The sequence below is a fragment of the Hemibagrus wyckioides genome, linkage group LG23 (genome assembly GCF_019097595.1).
Source record: "Hemibagrus wyckioides isolate EC202008001 linkage group LG23, SWU_Hwy_1.0, whole genome shotgun sequence".
Lineage (NCBI taxonomy): Eukaryota > Metazoa > Chordata > Actinopteri > Siluriformes > Bagridae > Hemibagrus > Hemibagrus wyckioides.
Window position 1 is genome coordinate 6490749 of NC_080732.1, and position 14098 is coordinate 6504846.

Genomic DNA, 14098 nt, shown 5'->3' on the forward strand with positions numbered 1-14098 from the left:
TCAGGACTTACTTTCGTCTTTCCCTGCAGTTGAAGACCTTGGGGGGACGTAAACTTTTGCACTCTACAGTATGATATCCTTCAGAAGAATCTACACTGGATAAAGAGTTGAACTATAAAACATTTATTTCAGATTGGAAAAGCCATGATTTAAATAACATTAGTGTCTTTAAATACGTTGTAATAAGAAAGAACAATATAAAAAATATTACTTCACATTTTCCATGATGTTTCAACGCTAACATTTGTTAAGACTTAGGCACTCAGGTGTTTAAAAGATGGCTGAGATGTTCAAGGCATTTCAGGAAATATATGTTTGTGTTCTCTTCTATTTTCGCTTCTGCACCTGTTAAGAAAGACAATGATAAAGTATATCAGTAGATGTCAAGCTTGAGTGAAAGTGAAATCAGTGAAGTAGTCTCGTCATACATGTGTGCTAGTGTGGGGAAATCCGACAAGTATCACTATGGCTGATTTCTTGTAAACAGACCAGAATGTAGATTTGGCCAACTTGAGTTTTCTACCAGTAGTTCACTTAGTAGAGTTGTCTATATTATATAGGAAAACAAATGTATTTGAGCAAAAATGATATGGAAATGTTTTTTATTTAGGCCACTTGCCTTTATACCCACAAAGATCATGCAGTTTATTTCATGGTTAAGGTTCTGGGTTGCTGTTCAAAAGGTCCCAGCACCACCAAGTTAGACCCTTTCTTCTCCTTGTGCACTATATCATGGCTGACCCTATTATTAGCTCTGACTTCCCAACTTCCTAACAAGCTGGGATATGTGAAGAAACGAACTTGTGCTTTAATGTATATCTGGCAAATAAAGGCTTCTTCTAAAAATGCACTGATTAATGCGGTCAATCTGCCTAAAGAAAGGTGCTAACCTCCTGGCATTTTTACCCACAGCAGTCTCTAGAATTTCGATGTGCAGGCTGAAACGAGCGGTCAGAGGAGAATGGCCATTTATTTGAGTTATTTGCCTTATTTAAGTGGACAAGAAGACAACAACAACTATTTGCATCCATGATGAGCAGAAAAGCATCAACGCACAGAGCAAACTTTCGAACCAGATGTGCCACAACATCAGGAGAGCACATCACATTACAGTCCTTCTAGCCTTTCAAGAGGAATCCGAGACTAGAATAGGCACAAGCTGGACAAAGAGCAAGAGGCTAGTAGAAACCGTGACAGATTTTCCCAGGCTGCCACACATATTTCAATTAAAAAAATAATAGCAACATACTCCAACATGAATCTCTTAACTACTAAAACTTGATATTGTTCAGTACTGTCAGCAGAAACACAGTGCAACTCTTTCAACCCATTGTGTGACTCTGTATATATAAATTTATTAAGTTAATTTATTAAAAGTGTGGTAAGACAAACCTTTCTTAGCGAGTGTGTACGCTCCGTCCACTTTCAGTCTGATGGAGGGACACTTCAGAATCGCCTTTGCCTTTGGAATGGAAGTCAAAAGTGTAAGGAATATCCGATCAAATCCCAACATTTAATATCAGACTTGATTGATAGATTGATTAGCCGAGTCTGCGCTATGTAGTTATTTCCACACTTCTGCAATCTTAACATAGTAATTTCAATGTCGAAATAAAATTACAGCCAAAGATTTGCATCCTTTTCTCTCTCACTGGTCAGTGAAGCAGATGATGAATACCTTCTGATAGTTGTGCAGTAAAGCCCACAGCGCTGACGCTCCGAGAACACGGACGTTTAATAAGCTGCTCTCCAGACACGATACCAGCAGCTCTACTGCTTTATCTGAGAGAGGATGAGAAGATCAGTTTAGGTGATTAGGTTACACATGTATAGAAGATTTATTTATCTATTTATTTACATATCGGTACATGCACAGAACCGATGAAGCTCTACAAGAATCTGGTAGAAATAAGACGAATGCTGTTTAATGCTGTTCAAAGGTCACATACATATGCACTATTCTACTCCATTTTGTAATATAAAGAGTGTGTTTAGACTGAAACTTCCAGGAAGAAGTGCAATTCATTTACATTGTCTTGAAGTTCTGATTTTATTTATTTTTTAATACTACATTCATGGACGTTTCTTACATCACCCACAATGCTGCTCGACTACCTGCTGACCTTTACACCAGGCAAATTAGCCCTTGCATTATCTCTGCCTAAAGATCTAAAGATATCGATGTCGGTCCGGCTTTCTTTTCACGAAACGTCTTAAACATCCACTGTCTCTCGGTCCCTACCGCAGGCGAGGACTCTGGGTTTGTTTGCTGAGCAGAAGCAGATGTTATGAAGGATGAGCAGAGCCTTGTATTTGTTATCTCCGTGTTTGCCCTGAGCCAGATCTGTCAACATCTCCAGAGCTCCCCTCATCTTCATGATCATCTGCTGACCGTCTTCCTCGAAAGAGATGTTCAGCAGCAGCTGGAGCCACTGAAACAGAACCGCTGCTGCTGTGCTGCTTTTACTATTTTTACTGCTCAACCGCGGTATCGGAAGAGACGGGAAGTGCTGCAGGAAGTTGCTCTAAAAATGAGAAACAAGATGTTAGGTGTCTGGTTTGTCATGTGTGACATTTTAGGATTATGATTATGAGGCAGATGTATGTACGTATGCTTGAGTCAAGCACAAAGTAAAACATCCCTGCATTCTTAAAGAAACAACCATGTTGATTAGTTCGGGCTCACTTCTCACTAGCTGACATTGATATCTTTTATATTTACAATTAAAAGATAATAATTAATTTATTTATTTTTTCTAAACAACATAGGGATACGTAGAGAAGAGGGAATACCAGGAATTGGAAATAATGGACACACTCCTCTTAATAAAACACCAATTTATGATTCCTAAGCAAACCTGGAGATTAAATACATTAAATTCAGATTTAAAGGAAGCTGAATATCTCTAAACAATTCCTCATAAGGTGTGTTTCAACACTGAGTTCTCTTGAAATCACACACACCTGAGCGGCCTAAAATAAGGACACTGAGACGAGCTCTCCTTAAAATCCCTTACAAATGGTACAAGACTTTATCCTAAAAGAAGATATGCTGCCTAGTAATACACCTTCCTCCTCCATGGAACCGGTCATATTACACAAAATGTTCTGGGTGCAGACGTACATTTAGCGTAACACAAACTGTACCTTCTGTAGGAGGCCCCTGCAGTCTCTGGAGACCGCCAGATTAGCGAGCAGAGAGAAAGAAAGACCATGGATGCTGTTATTGTCAGGAGGAACCTGCGACGCCAACTTCATCACCGCATGCATCAGAGAGTTCGTCACAGGATTTCTAGGTAAAGCAGCGTGAGATGAACTACCACATACAGCACTGCATGCTATAAGAGAGAGGAGAGAGACGGAGATTACTCAGAAACCAAACATGATGAAGCAGAGCAGACAATAGCTGGGAATTTGCAATGAAGAAAACACTTAAGGGTGTGCTGTTAGACTAAAAAATATGATGTGCAAAGCTAGCGCACATCTATTTCTGCCCTGCCAGTTCTTTTATTTATTTTCTGTAACACGTCTCTAAGTGTTTCATTTCTTTTATACCACAACTGCTAATGCGTTTATAAAGACATGCATTGTCAAGGACGGTTCAGTCCGTGAAACAAGTCACATTCGCTTGAATTTAATAAGAAAGGAAAAAAGGCGGCTTGTTCCACAGAGGCCGCAACATCCAACATCCTCAGCTTTGAAGCTGTTCTCACCTCTTAACCTTAAAACAGCTTTACCTCTGACTGTCCCCAATGTGGAAAAAAAAAAAAACTCCTTATATTTTTTTATATAAAGTATAGCTTATGTATATCTTATGCATAATTTACATTTCTTATTTATTACTAGTCTTCTGGCCAAATGCAAGTCATTTTAAAGAGCTGTTACTCATTCAGTACATACTAATGACCTGTTCTGAGTAATTATCATGTCATTGGTTGACTACCAAGATGAAAAATGTCGCTAGGTGATAAAACACACTAATTTGTTGATTCGTCTTCCTAGATATCTGCATTTGTGGGGCGCCATGCTCACTGCCAGAATTACTATTACACCTAGTGGTGAAGAATGAGATCTGAAACAAGCGGTACTAGGAGTCTGGGTTTAACAACAGCTGCGACTAAGATTCAGGACGAACTGCAAAAGAACCGCGATAACTCCGAGCCGAATGACGTGTAATCGGCATCACGTCATCTGATAATAACGATGCTGATTAAAATGAGCAAGGCGAGTTCAGTGGGGATTTTCTGCACGTTCTGTACTAACACCTCCTACCACTTGTTACTGAGCTCTCAGAGGTGCAGTGCGGTACGAGATACAAATCATACACACCTTAAAAAAAAAAAGTTTCATCACAGGTGTAAAGCCACATCCTGTTTTCATTGTTCCGTGAGCTCAAGCATCATTGCTAACCTAACATAAAACCCCCCCAAAAAAACCATGCAACCATTTTTTCTCTAACTTAAATGTGACTGATAAAAATAGCAGCACTTACACCATTTAATCTTTTGCATACACTACTTAAATTATAAGCTTGATGGAAGAACAGTGAAGTACAGCAATATTTATATGAACAAATGACTCAAATTATGCTTCTATTGTTGAGTTAATGAGGGCCTTTTCATTACATGGTTCATTATATGGTCTTTTGTAATTGTATATTAATAATTTTGTACCAGCTCTAGTTGGAATCATGAAGATTTCGGAGAGAAGATGCCAACCCCCATGTGGAAAACGACCTCCTCATTGATACACAAAATAACAATCTAGACATGCTGTATCTGCATCATTGAGCATCTGAAGGTTTCAGCACACAGGAGTTGGTGTTGAAGCAATGATGAAGTAAGATGTTCAGCTAATTTATGAGCTGCTCAGCTGACTGTATATGACTGTAGAAAGGACATTATTTATAATCATCCTCTCCGGTGTTTATGGAAATTCACACTCTCTGTAACCCAAACGAGGATGGGTTAGCTTTTGAGTCTCTTAAGGTTTCTTCCTCTTACCATATAAGGGACTTTTTCCTTGCCACAATCGCCCTAGGCTTGTGTATTAGGAATTAATACAAATAATTTTAAATATAAATGTAATTTTGAACTTTTGTACTATATTTCTGCAAAGCTGCTTTGAGACTATGTCCATTGTTAAAAGCTCTATGCAAATAAAATCGAATTGAATTAAATACTACGTCGATCTAAAAACTACACTGAACTGAAACAAATGATTCAAGAGTGATTGCATTGCCGCAAGTCACGAGTCGCTGTAACATGAAGTCGTCATTAGGAGTTCCTACTATTGGTTGCCATGGTAACAATGTTTATAAGTGGGGGGCGCAACTAAGTTAAGTTAAGTAGCCTTTATTTGTCACATATGCGTTACTGCACAGGGAAATTCTTTCTTCGCATATCCCATCTTTGGAGGGTTAGGGTCCAGATCGCATTGGGTGAGGGCAGGGCAAGTGCTTTGGTCAAGGGACTGGGGCTTGAGCCTCGATCTTCTGATCAACAACCCAGAGCTTTAACCATTTGCACCGCTTCACAACAAATCAGTTCTCTTAGCGCTAAAATTTTCTGGAGGGAAATTTGGTGTTTCTGTAGAAACTACTGCACTCTCAACTTCGTCACGTCACTGGACACGCCCACGTCTAGTCACCAACAGTCACTGTAGCTCGTGTCGGCTGATCTCAGTGAAAATGATTAGATTCCGGTTGCTTTGTCACTGTGAGTCACTGTATTTGTGAATGTAGCATTAGTCTCATGTCTGATGACTTAAAGGGGCTGGTGTTTGGTGAAATATATTCAAGGATTTCTACAGCTGAAGTAATATATTAAGGCTGAAATCCACAAATCAACCAACCAATCAATAAAACATACAATAATAATAATAATAATAATAATAATAATAATAATAATAATAATAAATAAATAAAAATAATAAATCATTAATAAAAAAATAACAAAAATAATAAAAAGAAAATTGGCCCAGAATTTTACAATCCTTCTTTTTCAAACAGTTCTGATGAAGACTGATTATGAAACCTTGAGTTTCAGCTGTTAATAGTAATAATAATAATAATAATAATAGTTTTGTCTATATAATCTATTAAGCTTTTTTTTATTTATTATTAAAAAACATTTCTTTTTTTACCTGATGCACTTCACCGTTACATGGTGAATGTAATAAATATAAGGAAGTATTAGGATAAAATTAATCCTAACAAGAGAAAAATGTTATTCAAAGAAAATCATTAAATTCAGGGTAACAGTAATCCCACTGTGGGTGACTACCACTACACTTTTTATTCCTTAAATATCTTTCTTTTCATTTGAATAAGATTAGTTTAAGGCAACACCGAATGACAATATGTTAAATGTAGATTATGTCATGTGCACTATAGTGTACATAGCCTTACATTAGTGAGTGTAACTGTAGCCTGTACCTCAGTGTTTAGTGCGTCTGAAACACTCCACTCACACCAACACAGTCTCTATTGTAGCCTCTACGTTTATGTCAGTTATTTACACAGAAGCTCTTACAGTACTGAGTGATGACTCAGATCACTGGTGCAGAGAGCTACGCACACACTGCATTAGCATTTTAACTCACTTCTATATTCTTTCTGAATATAGAACTGTAATATAGACTCCCTAAGCAATATTATGACCTTCCGAAGACACACAGAAATCCACAATCTATCTTCTCTTCATCTCAGTTACGCTCGATACCAAGCATCTGAGACATATGCATGTGTGTAAATAAGACATGAGGGCAATGACATGCAATAACTGTTGGCTTCACGTTTACTCACACCTTTTCGACGGGTTTTGATTAACCCACCATGTTCCTGCCTAGATTATATCAGCATGTAACATGTGATTAGATTCGAGTCAAGGGTCTGATGTGATGTTTTAGTATTGGGTCACTTCCTTGTGTATCTGTAGGTATGTTTAGATGTGCTCAATTTTTTTAATCCGAATGAATTCAGTCTGTTTGCAGATCAGGAAAAGGACAGGAAAAGAACATGACAGGAAAGGGAAAAGACAGGAAAGGAAAGGAAAGGAACAGGTTTACAATTAAATTTAAGGCATTTAGCAGACGCCTTTATTCAGAGCGACTTACAGAAGTGCTTTTGAAGCCTCTATCAATGAATACATCAATACTGGTTCACTAGGTCAAGGACTAAGAATACCATTAGTCCAAAACTCTCTTGGGAAATACAGCAAGAAATCCACAGGCAGCTTGCAGGTGGGTCTTTGGATGTTGTTTGAAGATAGCTAATGAGCTACGGTGCCAAAACAGAGAACAGTCTTGACGCACGCCTTTCTTGTAGCGTGAGAAATGGTGGGATCATTCGAGCAGTATGGAGGATCAGAGCACATTGTGCGGTTGCAACCACTTTTTTGTGACCGTTTTGCGATTTGGCCTATGCCATTTCAAGTCATTTCCATCTGTTTCTAATTTGTTCTACAGACTGACTGAATCCTCCAAACGGATTTCTTCAAAAACTTCTTTGAAAAGATACTCATTATGGACGTTTCGTCCATCTAGCTTCATGACAATCTTTTTGTCTTTTAATATTTTTAACAAAACTCTGCCAGACGGTTCTCCACTGTTCCTGCCTTGTATGATTATTGATAGATACTGACCACTGCAGACCGGGAACAGCCCACAAGAGCTGCAGTTTTGGAGATGCTCTGATCCAGTCATCTAGCCATCACAATTTGGCCCTTCGTCAAACTCGCTCAAATCCTTACGCTTGCCCATTTTTCCTGCTTCTAACACATCAACTTTGAGGACAAAATGTTCACTTGCTGTCTAATATATCCCACCCACTAACAGGTGCCATGATGAGGAGATCAGTGTTATTCACTTCAGATAATAACATAATGCTATGCCTGATCGGTGCAGGCTTTTCAATCTGATTAAGCCATCAGTCTGATTACTTGCATGGAAAAATAGTCACTTGGACCTAAAAAGAAAATTGTATAAAAAGGTGCAAGACGTCATTCTTTACGAAAGAGAAGAATGTACTCATTGTGGTATGGCGGCTACGTTGCAGTGGATAGTCTCACAGCTCTTGTGGTATAAGAGGAATAAAGCACTATGGGATATTCTGCTCCCGGCAAATATTCATGATTATTGTCCTACATTTTTCAGATATTTTTCTGACATTACAAAGCTGGATATGACTCACACATCACAATCTGCATGACAGAGTTATATTTAAGGTCTGCGCCTCACCTGCAGTGCAGTTGGCTGTGTAAACACAGAGCAGCTCTAATGCTGCCGTCATGCTGCCGTCGTTCAGGAGGAGCCACGGCCAGAGAGACAACACGACGGAGGAGAGTTTTAAATCTGTTGCTACTTCCTGTGTGAAAACAGCAGACTCACACTGATTGAAGTAGTTTGATACCTTCACCACTGTTCTACGGCAAATTTCTTGGTATAAATCTGCACTATTCATTTTGAGTCATGTTTAATTTTAGCTTACTGTTTAACTGTCTTGATTGCTGCTATAGTATACAAGTAAAAAAAATATAAGCCAACAAAATATGGCAAAGGATCCACTTTTAGTTAGTTAAAAATCTGTACAAAAGCAGTTACTTACTTTACACTCTTTATGTTGATACAGACAATTCCTCAGGATCTCCAGCACCATCCTGAGCTCCTTCACGCTGTTCTCCTCCTACGTAGCGACAATCAATCAAAATCACGGACTATAAAATCGGACAGAGATTACGATCGGGACAAAAAACGCTGCTGTCAGAAGATTTACGGGGAAATCTGTGTATGATACAGTGCAAGTGCATGTACTATTATAAGGTATAACAGGTCATGTGTTTAATTAATAAACGAAAGAAATAAATCACACTCTGAGGAAAGTGACATCAGTCCTCTTCTGCTTCCAGGAGCTCATAGATGCCCATTGTGAGTGTCTAGTGAGTGTCAAGTGTCTAGTGTCTTGTGAGTGTTGAGTGTCTAGTGAGTGTGTAGTTAGTGTCTAGTTAGTCTCGAGTGCCTAGTGAGTGTGGAGTGTCCAGTGAGGGTCCAATGAGGGTCCAGTGAGTATTGAGTGTCTAGTGAGTGTCTAGTTAATGTCTAGTTAGTGTTGAGTGTCTAGTGAGTGTCGAGTGTCCAGTGAGGGTCCAATGTGGGTCCAGTGAGTGTAGAGTGTCTAGTGAGTGTTGAATGTCTAGTTAGTGTCGAGTGTCTAGTGAGTGTCGAGTGTCGAATGTCTAGTTAGTGTCTCATTAGTGTCCAGTGAGTTTCGAGTGTCTAGTGAGTGTTGAGTGTCTAGTTAGTGTCTCATTAGTGTCCAGTGAGTGTCGAGTGTCTAGTGAGTGTTGAGTGTCTAGTTAGTGTCTCATTAGTTTCCAGTGAGAGTCCAATGAGGGTCCAGTGAGTGCCAAGTGTCTAGTTAGTGCTGAGTTAGTGTCCAGTGAGAGTCTAGTGTCTAGTTAGTGTTGAGTTAGAGTATAGTTAGTGTCAAGTGTCTAGTTAGTGTTGAGTTAGAATATAGTTAGTGTCGAGTGTCTAGTTAGTGTTGAGTTAGAGTATAGTTAGTGTCGAGTGTCTAGTTAGTGTTGAGTTAGAGTATAGTTAGTGTCGAGTGTCTAGTTAGTGTTGAGTTAGAGTATAGTTAGTGTCGAGTGTCTAGTTAGTGTTGAGTTAGAGTATAGTTAGTGTCAAGTGTCTAGTTAGTGTTGAGTTAGAGTATAGTTAGTGTCGAGTGTCTAGTTAGTGTTGAGTTAGAGTATAGTTAGTGTCGAGTGTCTAGTTAGTGTTGAGTTAGAGTATAGTTAGTGTCGAGTGTCTAGTTAGTGTTGAGTTAGAGTATAGTTAGTGTCAAGTGTCTAGTTAGTGTTGAGTTAGAATATAGTTAGTGTCGAGTGTCTAGTTAGTGTTGAGTTAGAGTATAGTTAGTGTTGAGTGTCTAGTTAGTGTTGAGTTAGAGTATAGTTAGTGTCAAGTGTCTAGTTAGTGTTGAGTTAGAATATAGTTAGTGTCGAGTGTCTAGTTAGTGTTGAGTTAGAGTATAGTTAGTGTCGAGTGTCTAGTTAGTGTTGAGTTAGAGTATAGTTAGTGTCAAGTGTCTAGTTAGTGTTGAGTTAGAATATAGTTAGTGTCGAGTGTCTAGTTAGTGTTGAGTTAGAGTATAGTTAGTGTCGAGTGTCTAGTTAGTGTTGAGTTAGAGTATAGTTAGTGTCGAGTGTCTAGTTAGTGTTGAGTTAGAGTATAGTTAGTGTCGAGTGTCTAGTTAGTGTTGAGTTAGAGTATAGTTAGTGTCGAGTGTCTAGTTAGTGTTGAGTTAGAATATAGTTAGTGTCGAGTATCTAGTTAGTGTTGAGTTAGAGTATAGTTAGTGTCGAGTGTCAAGTTAGTGTTGAGTTAGAGTATAGTTAGTGTCGAGTGTCAAGTTAGTGTCGAGTTAGAGTATAGTTAGTGTCGAGTATCTAGTTAGTGTTGAGTTAGAGTATAGTTAGTGTCGAGTATCTAGTTAGTGTTGAGTTAGAGTACAGTTAGTGTCGAGTGTCTAGTTAGTGTTGAGTTAGAGTATAGTTAGTGTCGAGTATCTAGTTAGTGTCGAGTGTCTAGTTAGTGTTGAGTTAGAATATAGTTAGTGTCGAGTGTCTAGTTAGTGTTGAGTTAGAGTATAGTTAGTGTCGAGTGTCTAGTTAGTGTTGAGTTAGAGTATAGTTAGTGTCGAGTGTCTAGTTAGTGTTGAGTTAGAGTATAGTTAGTGTTGAGTTAGAATATAGTTAGTGTCGAGTGTCTAGTTAGTGTTGAGTTAGAGTATAGTTAGTGTCGAGTGTCTAGTTAGTGTTGAGTTAGAGTATAGTTAGTGTCGAGTGTCTAGTTAGTGTTGAGTTAGAGTATAGTTAGTGTCGAGTGTCTAGTTAGTGTTGAGTTAGAGTATAGTTAGTGTCGAGTGTCTAGTTAGTGTTGAGTTAGAGTATAGTTAGTGTCGAGTGTCTAGTTAGTGTTGAGTTAGAATATAGTTAGTGTCGAGTGTCTAGTTAGTGTTGAGTTAGAGTATAGTTAGTGTTGAGTTAGAATATAGTTAGTGTCGAGTGTCTAGTTAGTGTTGAGTTAGAGTATAGTTAGTGTCGAGTGTCTAGTTAGTGTTGAGTTAGAGTATAGTTAGTGTTGAGTTAGAATATAGTTAGTGTCGAGTGTCTAGTTAGTGTTGAGTTAGAGTATAGTTAGTGTCGAGTGTCTAGTTAGTGTTGAGTTAGAGTATAGTTAGTGTCGAGTGTCTAGTTAGTGTTGAGTTAGAGTATAGTTAGTGTCGAGTGTCTAGTTAGTGTTGAGTTAGAGTATAGTTAGTGTCGAGTGTCTAGTTAGTGTTGAGTTAGAGTATAGTTAGTGTCGAGTATCTAGTTAGTGTTGAGTTAGAGTATAGTTAGTGTTGAGTTAGAATATAGTTAGTGTCGAGTGTCTAGTTAGTGTTGAGTTAGAGTATAGTTAGTGTCGAGTATCTAGTTAGTGTTGAGTTAGAGTATAGTTAGTGTCGAGTGTCTAGTTAGTGTTGAGTTAGAGTATAGTTAGTGTCGAGTGTCTAGTTAGTGTTGAGTTAGAGTATAGTTAGTGTCGAGTGTCTGGCGAGTGTCGAGTGTCTAGTGAGTGTTGAGTGTTGAATGAGTGTTGAGTGAGTGTTGAGTGAGAGTCTAGTGAGTGTCTAGTCTCTTGGAACTTGGAGCTGTGGTGCATAGACTAGTTAGTGTCTATGTAGTGTTGAGTGTCTAGTGAGTGGCTAATATAAATAATATATTTAGCTGGACCTATTGTCAGAGCTGCTGTTATAGAAATTAATGAAATTTATCAGAGCTGTCTTACATTACTGGAAGTCAAAATATTTTTTCCTTTTTTGCTTTGTACTGTCAGACTAAAGAGGAATTAAAATAGGAAACATTTGTGTGGTGTGAAAATGTACTGTACACACTATATACAGCACTCACAAAAATGTGGAAACTTGTGCTAACCCACAAGTGAAATCACACCATGTGAAGTGGCAAACTATCAGTATGGATTTTACCACCTACGCACACTTACACACACACACACACACACACACACACTCAAACAGATACCCATCTAGACACACACACTGACACGCATACATTCAGAAGCACAGGCACACAGACAGACACAAGCACAGAGACACACACACACAGACAGATACACACACAGAGACACAAGCACAGAGACACACAGACAGACAGACTGACAGACAGACAGACACAAACAGATTCAAACACACATTCAGACAGACAAACACACAGACAGACACACTCACAGGCAGACAGACAGACACACTCACAGACAGTCTGTCACACACACATAGACAGACAAACACACACAGTCACACAGACCGACACAACACACACAAACACAGTCACACTCAGACACACACACACACACACAGACAGACAAACACACACAGTCACACAGACCGACAACACACACAGACAAACACACACTCACAAACACAGTCACACTCACAGACAGACAAACACACAGTCACACAGACCGACAACACACAGACAGACGCACACACTCACAAACACAGTCACACTCACAGACAGACAGACACACACACAGACACATACACAGGCACACACACAAAGATCAGGTTACCTTCTTCTTGTGTGCGGTCTTGCCTGGCCTTACAGACTCCAGGTGAAGCTGAGAGTGGATCTGCTTCATCTGTTCCACACAGCTGTCGAGAAAACCCGCTAAAGACAAAGCAAAAAAGAAATAAAAATTAGGAATGGATTCAGTCACATAGTCTAGATTAAGTATAGTAATGTGTATGCTCATTTTTCTACATATTTTTAAGAACATGACATTATAGTGCTGTAAACTTTTGCAGTTTTAGATTAGATACCAAACATGATCTGAAGGAAGCCACAGAACACAGTACAGAATTCTAGATACAGACATGAGCATCCTCTGAAGGTAAGGAGGTAGTTGATTGAGAAATAGTAATAGCCTTAACTTGTCACTTGTCACACTACGTTACTGCACAGTGAAATTCTTACTTCACATCAGAGCGCAGGGTCAGCCATGATACAGCACCCCTGGAGCAGAGAGAGTTAAGGGCCTTGCTCAAGGGCCAAACAGTGGCAACTTGGCGGTGCTGGGGCTTGAACCCCTGATCTTCCGGTCAATGACCCAGAGCCTTAACCACTTGAGCCACCACCACAAAAATTATTTTACTGCCACAAACACTGCATTAATGAAAGCTCCACCCACTGCACGCCTGAAAACCATGTCTCCTGATATCCATGTTAATTCAGTGGAACCTCGGGATACGAACTTTAATTCGTTCTTTACATTTAAGTCAGAATTTTCCCATAAGAAATAATGTAAATGCAGATAATCCGTTCCAGCCTCCCAAAAATATTACCAATACGAAGCGAATGTAAACTGTATAGCTGCTTGCTAAAAAACTGACCCAAGCCAAGCGCTGTCCTCACAGGAAGTCGTGCCACCAAACTTGGGCTAAAAATAGAACAGATCACCCACGCCACCAACCAGTCAACAACAACAACAAAAAAAAAATGTGCAAAAAATCCTGTAGCTTTTGAACGCATCCCCAAGGCAATGTTGATATCGTGGGTTGACTCTTTCCAAAATGCTGACTGAAAAAAGATAAAATAAAATAAATAAATTGCTTCGGTTGGCTTTGCTTGGCTTTCCACTGATGCGAACAAGTTTCAAACGGCTCACGGATGTACGCACAACTTAACAGGGTGATTGAATCTACTTCTTAGCGTGAAAATTCGTATGCCGAGGTTCCCACTCTGACCATGGTATTGTCGTTGGGCTCGGTTGAGTATTTCCGAAACTGTCGAATCGGTGAGATTTTCACTGAAAACAGTCTTTAAATAGAATGGTGCGAAAAACAAAAAACATCCAGTAAGCAGCAGTTCCATACAATGAAACACCTGGGTGATGAGAGAGGATGACAAAAGCATTCTGGTAGCTTAGTGGTTAAGGCGTTGGACTACTGATCAAATCGTCTGCCAAATGCCACAAATGTAAATTTCCTGGAGCTGAAAGTATAGCTACAGCACCTCAAATGACCACTCTTTAC

The 14098-nt window shown here is 39.2% G+C and overlaps 1 protein-coding gene across 3 annotated transcripts in view; it reads right to left on the reverse strand.

Annotated features, from left to right (window-relative positions):
• Window positions 1–102: 102 nt before the first annotated feature.
• rttn (rotatin) overlaps window positions 103–14098 on the reverse strand; it is a 74149-nt gene continuing 60153 nt past the window's right edge. For all 3 annotated transcript variants that reach the window (XM_058376608.1, XM_058376606.1, XM_058376607.1), the window contains exons 42-49: window positions 12637–12734; window positions 8606–8683; window positions 8239–8365; window positions 3148–3338; window positions 2243–2525; window positions 1679–1782; window positions 1393–1462; window positions 103–345 (exon numbers count right to left, since the gene is read on the reverse strand). In XM_058376608.1, the coding sequence (XP_058232591.1) occupies window positions 263–345; window positions 1393–1462; window positions 1679–1782; window positions 2243–2525; window positions 3148–3338; window positions 8239–8365; window positions 8606–8683; window positions 12637–12734 (1034 nt within the window). In that variant the 3' untranslated portion in view covers window positions 103–262. The remainder of the gene's footprint in view (window positions 346–1392; window positions 1463–1678; window positions 1783–2242; window positions 2526–3147; window positions 3339–8238; window positions 8366–8605; window positions 8684–12636; window positions 12735–14098) is intronic.